The 16,051-nt window shown below is 58.7% G+C and overlaps 1 protein-coding gene across 5 annotated transcripts in view; it reads left to right on the top strand.

Moving 5' to 3' along the window:
- The window catches only part of RPS6KA2 (ribosomal protein S6 kinase A2), a 303,443-nt gene that overhangs the window by 231,077 nt on the left and 56,315 nt on the right, over nt 1-16,051 (top strand). For all 5 annotated transcript variants that reach the window (XM_032338508.1, XM_032338510.1, XM_032338513.1 and 2 more), the window contains 3 exons: nt 10,660-10,740; nt 12,628-12,707; nt 15,186-15,292. In XM_032338508.1, coding sequence (XP_032194399.1) covers nt 10,660-10,740; nt 12,628-12,707; nt 15,186-15,292 — 268 coding nt within the window. The remainder of the gene's footprint in view (nt 1-10,659; nt 10,741-12,627; nt 12,708-15,185; nt 15,293-16,051) is intronic.

Genomic DNA, 16,051 nt, shown 5'->3' on the forward strand with positions numbered 1-16,051 from the left:
AAACAAGATGAGACAGAGACGAACCATGAGACTCTTCATCAAGGGAAACAAACAGGGTTGCTTGGCGGGGGTGGGGGTAAATGGGTGAGGGGCTCTCGGGAGGACGGGATGTGACGAGCCCTGGGCGTCTAGGCAACTGATGATCACTGACCTCTGCCTCTGAAGCTAGTAATGCGGGGTAGGTTAATCAATTGAATTCAAATTTAGAAGTTTAAGAAAGAGAGTAACGTTTGCAATGCGGTGCCTCGGTGGGGGGGTCCTTGGACACATCGTAGGAGGACAGTATGGCAGGAAGGAGGCCAGGGGTCTGCACGCACCGCAGGGAGAGGACGCCGCGGCTCGCTGAGCCTCCCCCTTCCTCGCGCACGAAAGAGGCTCAGGATGCTGAAGTCGGCTGGACGCCGCCACCTCTGCCCTCCACGAGCCCGAGGTCTCCCGATCTCTCCACCTTCGGGCGGGCCGGTGCCGGCGGATGAGTCAGCCGCGGAGCGTGCGAGAGACGAGGAACGCGCCGTGACCGTGACCGTGGTCGTGTGTCCCCACCCGCCAGCCACCCCAGACCGTGCAGACCAGGAGTCGGATAGTGAGAAGGGGGCGCAGGACGGCGGAGATGGTCCTGGAACTCAGGTTGTTTCTCAGACACACGGCGGCTGTCGTGTGTGCGGGAGAGAGCTGTTGTCCGCGAGATTCCAAAGGCCTGGACAGAAGGATGGTGGTCTGACAGCTGTTTCAGCTTCCCGTGAGCGTGCAGCCGCCCCCTTTCTTCAAGGAGGTGGCACGTCAGTCGTGAGGGAAATGTCGCGGGCTGGGCGGGCGAGGACGGTGTGACGAGCTTGCCGCCCCCACCAGCCCCGCCCTCGTGCTCCAGCACCTTCTCCCGCCTCGCGGGGCAGAGCGCTTGCCTCCTGCCGATTAAGGACCCTTTGCGAACGTCCCCCTTTCTTCCCTAACTCTGTACTCACGACTCAGCACAGCGTTGTCCCCGGGACAGTTCCACATAAAGCGTTTCAAGCCGCGCAAGTCGGAAGGTGGACGCCGCCTTCGTGTCGTAAGGGAGAGGGGCTCGAACGACCGCAAGCCGGGCCCCGAGCAGGAGACCAGGAATGAAGACAGCCCCGGGTCCGTCCCCTGGTCAGTCAGCCGGCAAGTACGGACCCGTCCCCCCTAGGGACAGTGGTTCCCAAGCGTGGCCCCGGCTGGAATTGGGGGCCACCCCCGAGGTTCTGAGTCGGTTTGTCTAGGTGGGTGTCTGCACGAATTCGTCACCCCCCGCGGGAGAGGACCCCGATGCTGCGGTCGGGACGCACACCTGGGCCGTGGGCATGTCCTGCTTCACCTCTGTGTGCGGTGTCGCCGTGGGGAGCCTCTCCTGTCCCCGTGTCCTCCTGCTTAGAACGGGGTGATGCCGTGCGAGTACCTGCCCGTCGTGTTGCTGACGCAGGAAGGACCTTCACGGCGACGGTCAGCGTCAGCTGAAGCTCTGCTCCTTCTGTCCGTGACACCCGAGATGTGTTTGAGCTTTTCCTGTCCCGATGTGGGTGGGTCGGGTTGCGTGCCGGAGGGAGGGAGGCTGGACGGTGACGGCCGTCTGGGTAGGAGGAATCCCGCCTTCCTCCGGCCGGGTCTGCGGCTGCCGCGGCGTTCACTGCTGAGAAGGACTGGAAGCTGCGGAGGGCCCGAAGGCTCAGCCCACGCCCCGGCTCCCAGTGTAGGCCTGTGCCTTGCCCTGGGCCATCCTCTGCCACCAGGAAGGGCTTCCTGCGGGAAGCACGTTCTTTGTGATAATAATTTCCTGACGGGGCTTCACCTGCGCTGCCGTGCTGAACTCACTTTTCAGCCGTCGGCCCTGAAAGTGAACTTCCCCAGCCCAAAGGTGGGCATTTCCTGCTTTGAAGGAAATGAGTATTATTCTGTCCTATTGATTGAAGAGAAAAATACATTATTCTGGCAAACTCTCTTTGTTGAGCAGTTCCGGGACTCCTGGCCGGTTACGGTCACGGCAAATGTGTTGTCGGCCGTGGTGGGAAGACCGCCAGCCACGAGGACGGAGGACGGAGGCCTGGCCGCCTTCCGAGCGCCTCGGTTCGCTGGTCGGGGCTGCTTCTGCTCCTCGGCCGTCCTTCATTTACGAAGTAGAGCTCCGATGACGTCCGCAGGTGCGCTGGGAGCGCAGAGCGTGTGGCGGCTGCAAGGGTCACATGAACGCTGATGACGGCATCCGGCCCAGCCCCGGGGGCCTCAGACCTCAGAATGCGATTTCCCGCACCGTCCTGTTGATTCCGTTCCTCCTACGCCAACGCGCTCTGTCCTGAGACGCGGACACACTCAGAACCTGGGCTTCGACCGTGCCTTGGCCGGAGCAGGTTCATCTCCGGCAGATTCACCAGCGCCGCCCGGGTCGCCTCGGAGAACTGCGAGTCCCGGGGAGGAGGAGGAGAGTGAAGCAAGTCGCAAGCGCACGTTCCAAGGGCCGCTCCTGGTAGCGTGGTGAAGCGGGCGCCACCGCCCACGGTGGGCAGCGCTGGGACCCTGCCCGTCCCCCCGACACGCCCGGGCGGTCATTTCCGGACCAGGAAGCCACGGCTGTCCTTGGGCCTTTCTGTTTAGGAGCCGTTTCCCACTGCGCGTTCTGGGACAGAAAGTGACAGGACAGGACTCCCCCTCTCGCCCCCCCCCCCCCCGGCTGCTTTCTCGGGCCCCTGGAGGCACCGTGCACCTAGGGTAGACGTCACCGGCCGGGAACCGGCGCGTCACCTACGGCACCTGGTCCCCTGGGTTCCATCCGTTCGTTTGTACCAGAATCCGTTTGTTTGTGTTTCTTGGGTTGCAGACAGGTTAAAGAGCGGGACGTGGCGGGAAAAAGACGACAACTAAAGATTACACTGTCATCTCTACTGTACATGTACATGTGGGGGCAGAAGGAAACGGGCTGAGGCTGATGCACAAAAACTTTCTTCAGTGAAGAAGTGACCTAAGCACCGTGTCCCGTTCTCTTTCAATAACCTGGTACAGAGGACGACGCAGATCTTCGCACGGTAACTCTCGTGGTCTCCGGTTCAGTGTTCCTGCGCGATGCTTTTCTTCCTTCCTTCCTTCTCTGGACCAAGAACCATACGGTTTCGGCCCCGAACACAAGCAACGCGCCTTCTCCCGGGAGGCCGTTTTTGCTATGAATTCGACTTCTGAAGAGTCAAAGTACCGTGTGAGGACAGACTTTCGTCTGCATCTGGGAGACAGTTTGGGGTGTAATTTCTGACCCGTGGGTTTCTGGGGGCAGGGAAGGAAGCGGGGAGCAGGGTCCCGGCGCCGAGCCGAGACTGAGCTCTCCTCCTGCCTGCGCAGGGACGCCCGTCCTACACGAGCCATTCCGACTGGCTCTGTCAGACCCGACTGGCCGTTTCTCAGGTCTGGGGACGTGTGTGGAGGGTGGAGATGTCGGTTCCAAGAGGCGGCCTCGAGGTTCCAAACCTGTCCCCTGCGAGGTGCAAAGCCATTAGGCTGCCGGGCAGACACAGCCCTTGCATTTCCGTTTCTCACTGCACGGGACGGGTCAAAGGACTGTGGGTATTGAGATATTTTGTTACCCCCAAAGGGGCTGTTCGCCACCTTCTAACTCCTAAAACTCCAGAACAGAGCAAGTGGTTGAGTAAAAAAATGAACAGGTTGGAATGTCCTAAATGTTAAATTCCTCATGAGCCCAGAGTAGGTACATCTGAAGTTACCTAAAGGAGTGTGGGGCTGGAGTCCCGCAGATACTGGCCTGATCTAAGAAAAGAGCGTTTCCAGAAAGCGGCTCTATTTTGTATCGCGTGTCCTTCCAGCAGGCTGACCCCACGGTGCTCCTCCTCCCCTGTTTTCCCGGGAAGGAAACTGTGCCCTTCACAGCGGGGGGCATCTCTGGGCATCTCCACACTCATCTTGGTGCTTGGTGCTGCCACGGCCGTGGGGGCTGAGGGACCCATGAAGGCCGCCGCTGGCCCCGGGGACGTGGATGGCCGTCTGGAGCAAAGCCCGCCGTGAAAACCGCACCCCCCAACCCTCCACGTTTCAGGGCTACCACAATTACAGGGTTGAAATACAAAACAAAACACGCTTCAGTTATCCCCAATATGCACGATTTATTAATGAATCTCAGAATAGCTTGGCATATTTTTCTCTTTCCGTCCATAGAAGCAAGCCCCACTCAATTCCGGACTCACCTGTCAGATCCCAGGAACAAACATCCCAGGGAGAGAACAAGGCCTGAACCCCAGTTCTGCACCAGCCTAGAGCTGCCCAGTGAGACGGCTACTGGCGCTTCGCTCCGGCCGAGGGGACAGTCTCTTGGCTCAGCTCGCGACGTCTCTCCCCAGTTCTGTGACTCACTGACGCCGTAGCGATGCAGTGATGGAGGGGGCCTCTCTCCGGGCTCTCTTTCTGATGCATCTGGGTCCTAAGACTCAAAATCCCTCAGCGCCCTGAGCTGCCCAAAGGCAGCTTAGAGACCGTGCCAAACGGAGACACATTTACTGTCCGTGCCCGCGTCTTCCGTTGCGCCAGGACGCCCCGTGGCTGCCCGTCCAGCGGCAGAGCCGCCTGTTCAGGCCTTTCTGCCATCCCTGGCTCTGGCCCGAGAGTGACCAGCAGGGCAGGGAGAGGGACCAGGGTGGGCGGAGCGTGGGCTGTGCTCAGTTGGACGGAATCCACAGAGCCGGAGAGCAGGGGGACCCCACACGTAGGCTCATGGCCGAGGGCACCGCTCTGGGGAACCACCGCCCTGCGGGTCCCCGGACGTGGTCGGTCAGGAACGCTGTCTCAGCACTGACCCAGGTGTGTGCCGTGTGCACACAGCCTGCCTCCCGCCTCCCGGGAAGGACCCGTGCGTACCTGCGGAGTCGCTGTCGGGGCACAGGTGTGTGGAAGCGTCTCCCACCGGAGCTGCTGGCTCGTCTCTACCTCCCTCGAGGCCCCTGCATTCACGGAGCCTCCTGGCCTTCTCTCCGTTTGCCTCACGCAACGTCCCCGCGCTTTACTGGCCTTTTAATGTCGCGATCTCACGCTTGTGAGTCACTCTCTCCCTCTTCCCTGTGTCGTTCTGCGTCGCTTTTAGGAACCAGATTCCCGCCCGGACATCGGATGGGCATTCCTCTTTGTTGTCATTAACACGGATTGATTTTTTTTTTTAAACACTTAACTCTTTAGTAGACCTAGAATTTGTTTTTGTGTAAAAGGAAGGGAAGAAATACATATTTTTTTCTCCGCTATCACTCGACGGTTCCTTAGAAATTTAAACGTAAGATCTTTTTCTAATGGTTTCACTTGAGGCTCCTTGGGCCGCTGGCTTCCATGCCAACACAGTGTTCGGGTACATGGCAAAGCGGGTTTCCTCAGGCCTAACAGATCTAAGACAATGATAAGATCAACCTATTTAGAAGATTTTTAGATGCTCTGAGCCAGCGTTGAGGATCAAGCTCACGAGGCGGTGCTAGGCGGGCGCGGAAGACGGAGACCGTCCCAGCTCCTCTGCGTCCCCGGATCTTGTCCGAGGACGGCCGGGGGGACAGAGACTTCTCCCAGAGGAGGACGCACCTCAGGGGACAGGAGTCTGCGGTCCCCTGGGCCCTGTCAGCCTGGCCCGCTCCGCTGAGATGAGGGACACCCAGGAGGCCACCCGGAGGCAGCGACGAGCTCCTCTCTGTGAGGAGGCGGCCCAGGCCTGGGGTGCGGGGACAAGTGTGGGTGCACATGGCGGGCAGCTTCGAAGGGCTTCTGACTGCGTTAGGAGGGACAGTCCCATGGCCCCACGGTCACTCGTGGGACGTGCCCGCAGCGTACGGCTCTGCCTTCCCCTCAGCGTCCCTCCTGCTTCTCCGGACCCCGTCCCGGCTCCCACACGCACAGAGAGGCCTCCGGGGGCTCCCCTCACTGCCGTGTCCGCACCGCGGCTCCCGTGGGGACACTTCCTCACTGGGGACAGTCCGCGGCTTTGCTTCCTCGGGCCACACAGAGAAGACGGACACCCAGTGGACAGGGAGTGGGCAGGAGGAGAAGGAAACTCGAGATCAGGTGGGGAGCGCTGTGCCTTCGCCGTCCGGCCCCGTTTCTGAGGAGCAGGGGCACCGACCGTGTCCCGGGGTCGGTGTCTTCTCGCCTCACGAGGAGCCCGTGCTGTGCCTTGGGCACCCGCCCCTCCGCCGTCCCGCGGCCCGTCTTCTGTGTACACGGAAGAGAGAACGGACACTGAGCAGAGCCTCGCGCCCCCGACGGCGACGCACAGATGATGAACGGGAAGGCAAGACGAGGTCCTGCCCCCCAACCTCCGAAAGGCTTGCCCGCAATGACCACAACCCCTGAGGAGAGCAGGACCTGAATCCGGGGCTCACGGCTCGGCCATTCGAGGCTGCAGTTACGCCCAGCGACCGTCTTCACTCAGAGCGCCGTGCTCCACGCAGGTCCTGGGGCGACAGTCCCCCCCCTCACGGCCATTGCCCACAGCTCATTTCTAGCCGAGCCCGCTTTGGGTCTCCTTTGTGTCCCAAGGGTCTGTGATCTCCTTGAGGCTGGAGTCTGCTTCCAGCAGCAGTGGCGCATCGTGGCCCCAGCAAGATGTGCCCCGGGGAAGGCTGTGGCACCACCCGGCCCGGCCTGGGCCACCTTCTCTCTACAGCGAGCCCCGTCTGCTCTCCCGTGAACGCAGGGTTCGCTGACACGCTCGCTAAGGCCTGGGGAGCGTGCAGTCCCACTGCACTGGTCCAGACAGGGAGGACCCACTGTGTGTCCTCAGGGCATTGACGATGGAGAACCAGGTCCCCCCACGCCCCGCCTGGTGCTCTGGTGCTGGGAGTTGGGGGCCGTGGGGACGTGGAGACGGCCGGGCAGTGCTGGTGCCACGGGGCGGCCTGCAGCTCTGCCCACAGCCCTCCCTGCTGTCTCGCGGCTTCTGATCCTGACGGACACCGAGGCCACTGTGGTCACCAGGGCCTGGCGCTGGTATGGGAGCAGACCAGCAGGGGACTGAGAGGAGGATCAGAGGAAGCCGCAGGCGTCCCCGGTCAAGCCCAGCCCAGCAGTGAGCGCGAGCACGGGGTGTGCGGGCAGGATTCGCACGCTGCCCCTCGTCCTCGTCCCCATGACCTCGTGAGAGCAGCCTGCCCGCTGAGCGACAGAGCCAGGCTGTGCGCTCCGGGCTGCTGTCGCCGGCGGCTGCCGTGCCCCAGCAGGCAGACGAGGAGCACGTGGCCACGGCCCTGGAGGGAAGGGGGCCCCGGAAGGCGTGGGTACCGGAAGCAAGAGTGAAGCATAAGCAGAGCCGAGGCAGGAGACCGTCCCGTGACCAGGAGCGAGGGGACGTCTGTTTTCTCTAACTGTCGTGAAGCGCACGTAGCAGCGTACGGACCGTTGTCACCACTTGTAAGTGGCATTACACCCTTCACGCCAGTCTCTAGACCCCAAACTGTGCTCCGCAAACAGAAGGCCTGTCCGCTGCCCCTGCGCCAGCCCCCGGCTCCCTTCCGTCCCCGTGGGTCTCCTGGAGTTTGACGGCTGGAGGGACCCCACGTAGACAGAGTCCTAGAGTCTCCGTTCCGCTGTGTCCGGCGGGTTTGGCTCTGTGTGGCATGTTCAGGGCTGCTCCCGGCTGCGGCGCACATCGGAATTCTATTCCCGTTTAAGGAGAAGCAGCTCGCCAGCGTCCGGAGGGAGCTCGCGTCATGTACCTGCTCATCTGTCGGGTACCTGCTCGTCTGTCGGGTACCTGCTCACCTGTCGGGTACCTGCTCGTCTGTCGGGTACCTGCTCACCTGTCGGGTACCTGCTCGTCTGTCGGGTACCTGCTCACCTGTCGGGTACCTGCTCGTCTGTCGGGTACCTGCTCATCTGTCATGTACCTGCTCGTCTGTCGGGTACCTGCTCACCTGTCGGGTACCTGCTCGTCTGTCGGGTACCTGCTCGTCTGTCGGGTACCTGCTCACCTGTCAGGTACCTGCTCGTCTGTCATGTACCTGCTCATCTGTCGTGTACCTGCTCATCTGTCGTGTACCTGCTCGTCTGTCGTGTACCTGCTCGTCTGCCGGGTACCTGCTCATCTGGTGTGTACCTGCTCGTCTGTCATGTACCTGCTCATCTGTCGTGTACCTGCTCGTCTGTCGGGTACCTGCTCGTCTGTCGGGTACCTGCTCGTCTGTCGGGTACCTGCTCGTCTGTCGTGTACCTGCTCGTCTGTCGTGTACCTGCTCGTCTGTCGGGTACCTGCTCACCTGTCGGGTACCTGCTCACCTGTCGGGTACCTGCTCGTCTGTCGGGTACCTGCTCACCTGTCGGGTACCTGCTCGTCTGTCGGGTACCTGCTCACCTGTCGGGTACCTGCTCGTCTGTCGGGTACCTGCTCGTCTGTCATGTACCTGCTCGTCTGTCGGGTACCTGCTCACCTGTCGGGTACCTGCTCGTCTGTCGGGTACCTGCTCACCTGTCGGGTACCTGCTCGTCTGTCGGGTACCTGCTCGTCTGTCATGTACCTGCTCGTCTGTCGTGTACCTGCTCATCTGTCGTGTACCTGCTCGTCTGTCGGGTACCTGCTCGTCTGCCGGGTACCTGCTCGTCTGCCGGGTACCTGCTCATCTGTTGTGTACCTGCTCGTCTGTCGGGTACCTGCTCGTCTGTCGGGTACCTGCTCACCTGTCATGTACCTGCTCATCTGTCATGTACCTGCTCGTCTGTCATGTACCTGCTCACCTGTCAGGTACCTGCTCGTCTGTCAGGTACCTGCTCGTCTGTCATGTACCTGCTCGTCTGTCATGTACCTGCTCGTCTGTCGTGTACCTGCTCGTCTGTCGTGTACCTGCTCATCTGCCGGGTACCTGCTCGTCTGTCGGGTACCTGCTCGTCTGTCGTGTACCTGCTCGTCTATCGGGTACCTGCTCGTCTGCCGGGTACCTGCTCGTCTGTCGTGTACCTGCTCGTCGCCGGCAGATGCTTTGCTCCTTTCCTCCTCTGGCTGTTGTGAGTGACGCGGCTGGGAGCGCGGGTGCACAGGCACCCGTGTGAGCGCCCGGCTTCTGTGCTTCGGGACGTAAGCCTAGGAGCGGAGCTGCTGGGTCGTGCAGCAGTCCTGGCTTTCCTGTTGGAGGGACAGGCACTTTGTTTTCCACATTCGACCGGCTTCTGTCCGCGGGTTCTGACTTGCTCCGTCCTTCCCAGCACTCGCCATTTCCCCCCCCCTTTTTTTTATTACAGTCATTCTTTGGGAACCATTTCTCCAATGAAAACTTAAAGTACGTATCACAAAGCCAAAATGTGGATGAATTAAATGCCTTGTCTGGTAAAGCGATACTTACACTGGTCCTGTGTAGGACTCGGAGGAGATCTCCCTCTGCCCTCGTGGGACGGTACGAGGTCACTGCCCTTGGTGCATCGATGTGCTTAGGGGAATCCTGGGGTTTATTCTTCTTCTCAAGCGGTGATCCTATTGGGCGTGTTTATTTTTGCCTCAGAATGAATGCCGTCTGTATTCCCAGATGGATGCACTTTGGACAAAATGTCAGCAGGAAAGAGAATAATAATGTAATTGATTGAAACACACTAATTTTTCTAAAATCCCTAGTGCCTGCTTGTCCTCAGGAACAGAGAGAAGCAGTCTTCCTCTTGACTCCCAGTTCCGTCAGAAATGAGAAGACCGCCATTTTGTAGCCCTTAATGACCCAAGCCAGGGTTGTTCGTAAGCGTATGCTAACTGTCTAGGATGGAGGAGTGGTAGGGCCCGTAGCTCAGTCCATACTAGAGAGCACCCTGCGGGTGACTTATTACTTACAAAGGGACCCGCAGGTCTTTGTAGGAAGAGACTGATGGCTTGTCACTTTCATCCCTCCGTCAGGTTTAGTGGCCTCCAGAGAGGGTCCCGCATCACACACAGCCCATCTGCTCGATCTGACGTGCACGGCATCACCTCAGAGACGCTTGGTGGTGTTTACCTCAGTCTTGTAAAGCCTCCAGACCTAACCTCAGTTTGTGGGAATAAAGAACTTAGAGCCGCCGGTTAAGCACCAATCAGACAAACCCAGAACATGGAACAGTCTATAAGAAACTGGCCTGGCCTGGCCACAAAGTCCACAAAACTTGAGAAAAACAGGACAAAACAAAAAACTGTGGGACCATTCTAGTCTAGAATAAAGAGCTATAACAACCAAAGGGAACATGTGAACCGTGACGGGCTCCCACATTGGGAAAACTAACGGCTGTCGGTGACGATGTTGAATGTGGACTGGGTACTGGATGATGTTGTGGGGTGATTGTCAGTTTTCTTAGAGCTGACAGTCGTGTCAGAGGTTCAGCAAGGGACTGTCCTTACTCCTAGAAAATGCTGTTCACAAACAGCTAAGAGTCAAATGTCACAGTGTCCATGATTTTGTGTCAGAGTTTTGGCTATGATGTGTGTAAGTGTGAAGAGAGAGACACACAGAGACAGAGAAAGACCCAGAAAGCAAATGTGGCAGAAAGACGACAGGTGTTGACTCTAGGTGGACAGTTTAAGGGCGATCGTTATCCTACTATTTCAGCTTTTGTGTCTGCCTGAAAAGTGTTGTAACAAAACGTTGGGGGAACTTATTTGTAGCTAATGTTTTAGGTTCCATGTACTCTAGGACCCCATCCCTGCCTCTTGAAAGCCTTTGTGTTTCTGTTTTGCAGTTCGGGACCGAGTGCGGTCGAAGATGGAGAGAGACATTTTGGCAGAAGTGAATCACCCTTTCATTGTAAAGCTGCATTATGGTAAATAGAGTAAAACATAACCTACTTTTGAGAGGACCTAAGCAACCTTCCCCAAATCCAAGGAAAATGAAACAACACTAGGTCAGGAGGGCCCGACCTGTGGGGCAAGGGGCTGCCTACCCACTGCAGCCCGTAATGTCTTCCACATTTTTCCTCTCTGAGGGAGCAAGATCCCCTGTTTCAACCAGAGACTAAAGTGAGGGGGCTACACTTTGCTTCTAAGTAAATTATCATCATTGATAAAGTAGTAAAATAATAATCATAATAATGAAAGGTGTCTTGGCCTAGATTGAGGTGAATCTGTGACATATTTTTGCGTTGTTTTAGAAGAAAATGCTTTATGACCCAATAGTTTCTTTAACCAGAATGGCATCAGCTTCATATTTTAAGTGAATACTATGTTTCCAACATTTTAAAGAGACTGTCCTTACTCCTAGAAAATGCTAAAACGTTCTATCGGGGGAGGGCACTGTCTCTGTTTCCTAGAAGAGAAATGAGACACAATCAAATTATTGTGATTCTTGGTCCCGTACCTGCAGCACCCCACAGACTCCTCAGAGTTTGCTTTCTGTTGGTACCCTGCTTGGGGAAGCAGTGAAATCTTCAAACTAAAAATAATGAATGAGGGGTGCCAGAGGGCATTAACACTTACTACCCTACTGAATAATTAATACGAGGGAAATACAGGGTAAAAAACAAAAACAAAAAACAAAAACCTACCTTGTTGGTTTCAAAGGCGCTGGGTGTGGGGTTGTCAGCGACATTGTCACAGACTGAAAGAGGCTAACGTGTGAGCCATGCCCAGAGGTCGGAGGGCAGAGGCTTCTCGCTCTGTGCTGGTCACCTGATGACTCAGAAAACGCTTCAGTCCCCCGTAGAACATGTGTGTCTTGTCCTTTCAAAGCTGGTAAGAGCGATGGTGCGTGTGGATTTGCTGAAGGGCCTGGTGGCCACAGACAGGTGGCGAAGCTCTGCCTCGAAGCCGCCCAGGGAGGCTGACCGCTCCCCTGCCACGGCCACCTGGGCCACCGCGCAGTCGCCGCTGTCAGATCCAGACGCCTGTTGCACTCCAGTTTCTTGCCGGGGGGGTTCTCTGAAGAAGAACCAGGCCTCTTTCAAGGATTTCTAAATGTGTCTTCCACGTTGGCTCTGTGGTTGAGCAAAAGACACTTGCTCTCCCTCTGCCTGTCAAGCCCTAGGAGAGAGGATAAAATCCGTACTTCATACAATTCTGAGAAGGATTTTTTAGTTAAAGGTTATTTGTCTCTAAAACCCTAACCCGTATCATGTTTCTAGTGTTTTCTTTTAGAAACCCAGGCACACCTGGCTAAATGGTGGGCAACATCAGAAGCATAAACAGTGGGCCCGTCATCACGGCTCAGACCTAGAACAGGGGCCCCATGTGCCATTATGTACGACGCCTGGGACTGATAGTCACCGATGGCTCTGGGAGGGAAGGGGCCACATGATGGAGTTCCTTGAGCTGGAGCTGTCTGGGATACAGCCCTACGGAGGGAAGGAGCCTCGCCCACACTGGGCCCCGGGCCGTCATCCGGCTCCTCGCCACGAGGCTGGTGGTGCCCAGAGCCCGGCATGGGTGGTGGCCGTAGCGAGAGCAGTTGGAGCCTGCGGATCTGTCCTCCGTGGATCTTCCCTCCCGTCTGTGACTGAAAAGGGAAGGGGATAGGGAAGGAGAGAAGAGAGAAGGGACGGGCCCCCGGACTTAGTGAAAGTGGGGGACGCAGACTCACTCCGGCCAACCCTCTCCCGGACTTCTGCCCCAACGAGGGCCCCCGCCCGGCTGCAGTCCTCTCTCTGGAACGTAGGGCGCCGCAGCCCTCTCGCGTTCCGGGCCCCCCGGGACACCAACCCTCCCTCCTTCCACAGCCTTTCAGACGGAAGGAAAGCTCTACCTGATCCTGGACTTCCTGCGCGGAGGGGACCTCTTCAGCCGGCTCTCCAAAGAGGTGCGCGGGGTGAAGCTCGGGGGCGGTCTGCGCGGCGCACGTGCCGCCCGTGCGGGTGAGAGCACGAGCGAGGTCAGTGTGCGTGCTGAGTGGGAGAGAGTGTGTGCGTGGTGTGCACGCTGAGTGTGAGCGTGTGTTGTCCGTGCTCTGGGGGTTCCATGGTGTGAACGTGTGTGTGTGTGTGTGTGTGCGCGCGTGCATCTGTTTTAGAGAAGTTGCAAGGTCGCACGGAGATGCGATCTGCTGTCCATGAAAGATGGGGAACAAACAGGTGCTTCCGGGCGCCGGGAGCACCGACCCCCGCGCTGTGTGCACTGCCCCATGGGGAACGGATGAAAGCAGAGACGGGCTTGTGGTAGCGGCCGGGGACACTGTTCCCCAGCATCTCACTCCCCGCCATGGGAAGGTGCCGTGAGCACGCTCCCCACACGTGCCGGGATGTGCTTCCAGAACGTCTAGTCGGGCCTCCCCACGGGAGAGGAGGTCTCCACGACCGCTTCCAGCCTGGGGCTTGTCCTCGACCACAGTCCTGACAAGGAATTTTCCAGAATGTCACCCAGGGCAACACGAAAGCTCTCTGGCCCCTAACTGATGTGAAGAGCTCTCTGCTTTGCGGTGTGGAAAAAGCCAGTCTTTTGCCTCAGACCCCAACAGCACGGGGCTTAAGTGCCAGCGGCTCTGGGCAGTTCCTTCACAGGAACCACAGTGAGGAAGGCCGCGGCACATCGGGACGGCACCTTGCGCAGGTCTCCCGTCCCTCTGGGGCCGTCTCATCCAGCACAGCCTGGTTTACTTGCCTGTGACCATGTGTTCAAGCTGTCCTCTCCCCTTGTCTGGCCCTCCCACTTTACGGCCAGGAGATCCTTCTATCCTGCATGGACTTCAAAGTCAGCAACAGATCAAAGTAGAGCTGGAGGGGTCCCAGGGCCCACGGGCGGCTCTCTCCCTCTCTCCCCGGTTCTTAAAGGTCCCTCAGACCGCGCACAACTGATGTACCAGGGTCCTTGCAATACAGGCTGGGGCCGTCAGATCCTCCTTGAGCCAAGAGCAGGTGTCTGGAGCCTGTTTGCTCGCATGTTCCCAGAGATGCCGAACTAGCGGCCCCTGCCAGTCTCTCCCCGATAAGTACTGATTTCCCTTCCCCTCTCAGGCCACGTGGGCTTTGGTTTTGTCCAGTGTCTGTCATTGGGCTTCCTGACCAAAAGGCAACAGTAATTATCAAAAAACACCTCCCAAGGGGAACATGCGTCTCCCATAACACCCTTTATCTCAGAATAAGGCAAAGTCGTCAAGTGTGGGCGCACCAGACGCTCGGGAACAACGCGGGCAAGTGTCCGCTTCCCGTCCTCTTTCAGCAAGGCCATGGGACCGCGTCCTGCGTGTGGGGGTCCCTGTACTGACGTCCTTCAGGGACGCGCATGGTGGGGTGTTTCATTTCTGCACGGAGGCTCTTTGTCACTCGTACGTGGGGACGATCCTGAGATGTGCCCCAGGAACTCGACGAGTGGCGACGCGCTCTGAGCACGGACCCGCAGACCAGCCGCTCCAGAGACAGAGACAGGCAGTCGAGAGAGTATGACCGCTCGCAGAATCGGGCCCCACGTCAGCCCGCAGACTATGTTAGCCGATTTCCCAGCCAGGAAGGGCGCCTGTTGAGCACGGGAGCTGGAACAGGAGGTTCCAGAGGCCAGAAGGGCAGTGAGGGTTGGCAGGTCCCCGAGGTGACCACCCAGGACCACGGGGCCACCGTGAGTCCTGGCCCCCATGGGAAGCACCCCGTGTTCCACCTGCGCCTGCCTGACCTGGTCGCCATCCGGTTCCCCAAACGGCCCTTATGCTAACTCTGCGCACCCCAGGCAGCCAGCCGAGGCACAGTGGTTCTTCCTGTGTCTGCGTGCAGAGCGGGGATTCAGGAGTCACATCAGTGACACTGACGGTGATAGCAGCCTGGCTTTCTAGTTGGCAGCTTTAAATACTAGCAAGTACAAGAGGTGCGGAAACATCTGATCCTGCCAAGCACAGGAGGTGTGGAAACGTCCCCCCGACGGTGGCTCTGAGCGGTGCTGGGCACCTGACCTGGTGTATGCATCCGCTCGCCTGAACCGGGATGCCGGCTCGGGGACGCTGCCGCCCACGGGTCCCTCTCAGCCGCTCATAGTAAAATCTCAACCCAGAAATACAGCCCAGAGCTCCATGCTGCCTGGGGTCGAAGGAGGAGGAGGAGACGGAGTGCCCCACTTACGGGCTAATCGAGCCATCTTGGTAGGGAACGGCTCTTCTGCCTTCCCTGATCCCCGGACTGGAGAGAGCTCCTGTGGCCTCTCAGAGCCGCAGGGCAGGGTGGGGGAGCCCGCGACCTTCCGCAGAGCAGAACCGAGTGGAGTCACTTGGCGGGTGACTGATGTCGTCTGGCAGAGAGAGTTCTTCAGCACAGACCAGCCGCAGAGTAAGCCCAGCGACCGTGTTCTGTCTTCCTAGGTGATGTTCACCGAAGAGGATGTCAAGTTCTACCTGGCTGAGCTGGCCTTGGCTTTGGACCACCTCCATGGCCTGGGGATCATCTACAGGGACCTGAAGCCTGAGAAGTAAGTGCGGATGCCGCCTCCACACCCTGCTTGCTGCCCCCGTCGGGAGCCGCTGCCCCGTCTGACCCCCACGTGGGGGTGCACAGCAGGGAGAGGCTGGGGCCCTCCTCCTGCGGGACCCCCACCCCGCGAGGGCTCCGCCTGCTCACACCGACAGGGTGCCCGGACCGGTGTGGCTGATGCGCATCCGTACGGCCGATCCTGGTGTCGCCTCTGGCCTGATCCTCGTGCGACGCTGTGGGGCAGGCCAGGCCCCGCCCCTGCTGTGCGGGGAAGGCCGGGCAGGGCACCCCCCACTCCTCCCGCTGTGGGGAAGCCTCAGGCGTGGCCACCTCGGTGCTAGTTTGTTTCTTCCAACCTGGTCCCTTCTGTGCCGTCCGCCCGCAGAGCCCAGAAGCCTCCCAAGACTCCCACGGGCCATCTCCGGTGGCCGTCAGCCGAGCTGTGGAGACATTTTCTTTTTTCTTTTCTTTTTCTTTTTTTTTTTTTTTAAGACTTTATTTATTTATTTGACAGACAGAGATCACAGGTAGGCAGAGAGGCAGGCAGAGAGAGAGGAGGAAGCAGGCTCCCCGCTGAGCAGGGAGCCCGATGCGGGACTCGATCCCAGGACCCCGAGATCATGACCGGAGCCGAAGGCAGAGGCTTAACCCACTGAGCCACCCAGGTGCCCCTGTGCAGAGATTTTCTAAAGGATGGTAGGACCGGTTCCCCAGATCTTCCAGGGAGATTTTGCATGTCTTTGGCGGTGATCCTCCC

Source organism: Mustela erminea, chromosome 4, assembly GCF_009829155.1.
Source record: "Mustela erminea isolate mMusErm1 chromosome 4, mMusErm1.Pri, whole genome shotgun sequence".
Lineage (NCBI taxonomy): Eukaryota > Metazoa > Chordata > Mammalia > Carnivora > Mustelidae > Mustela > Mustela erminea.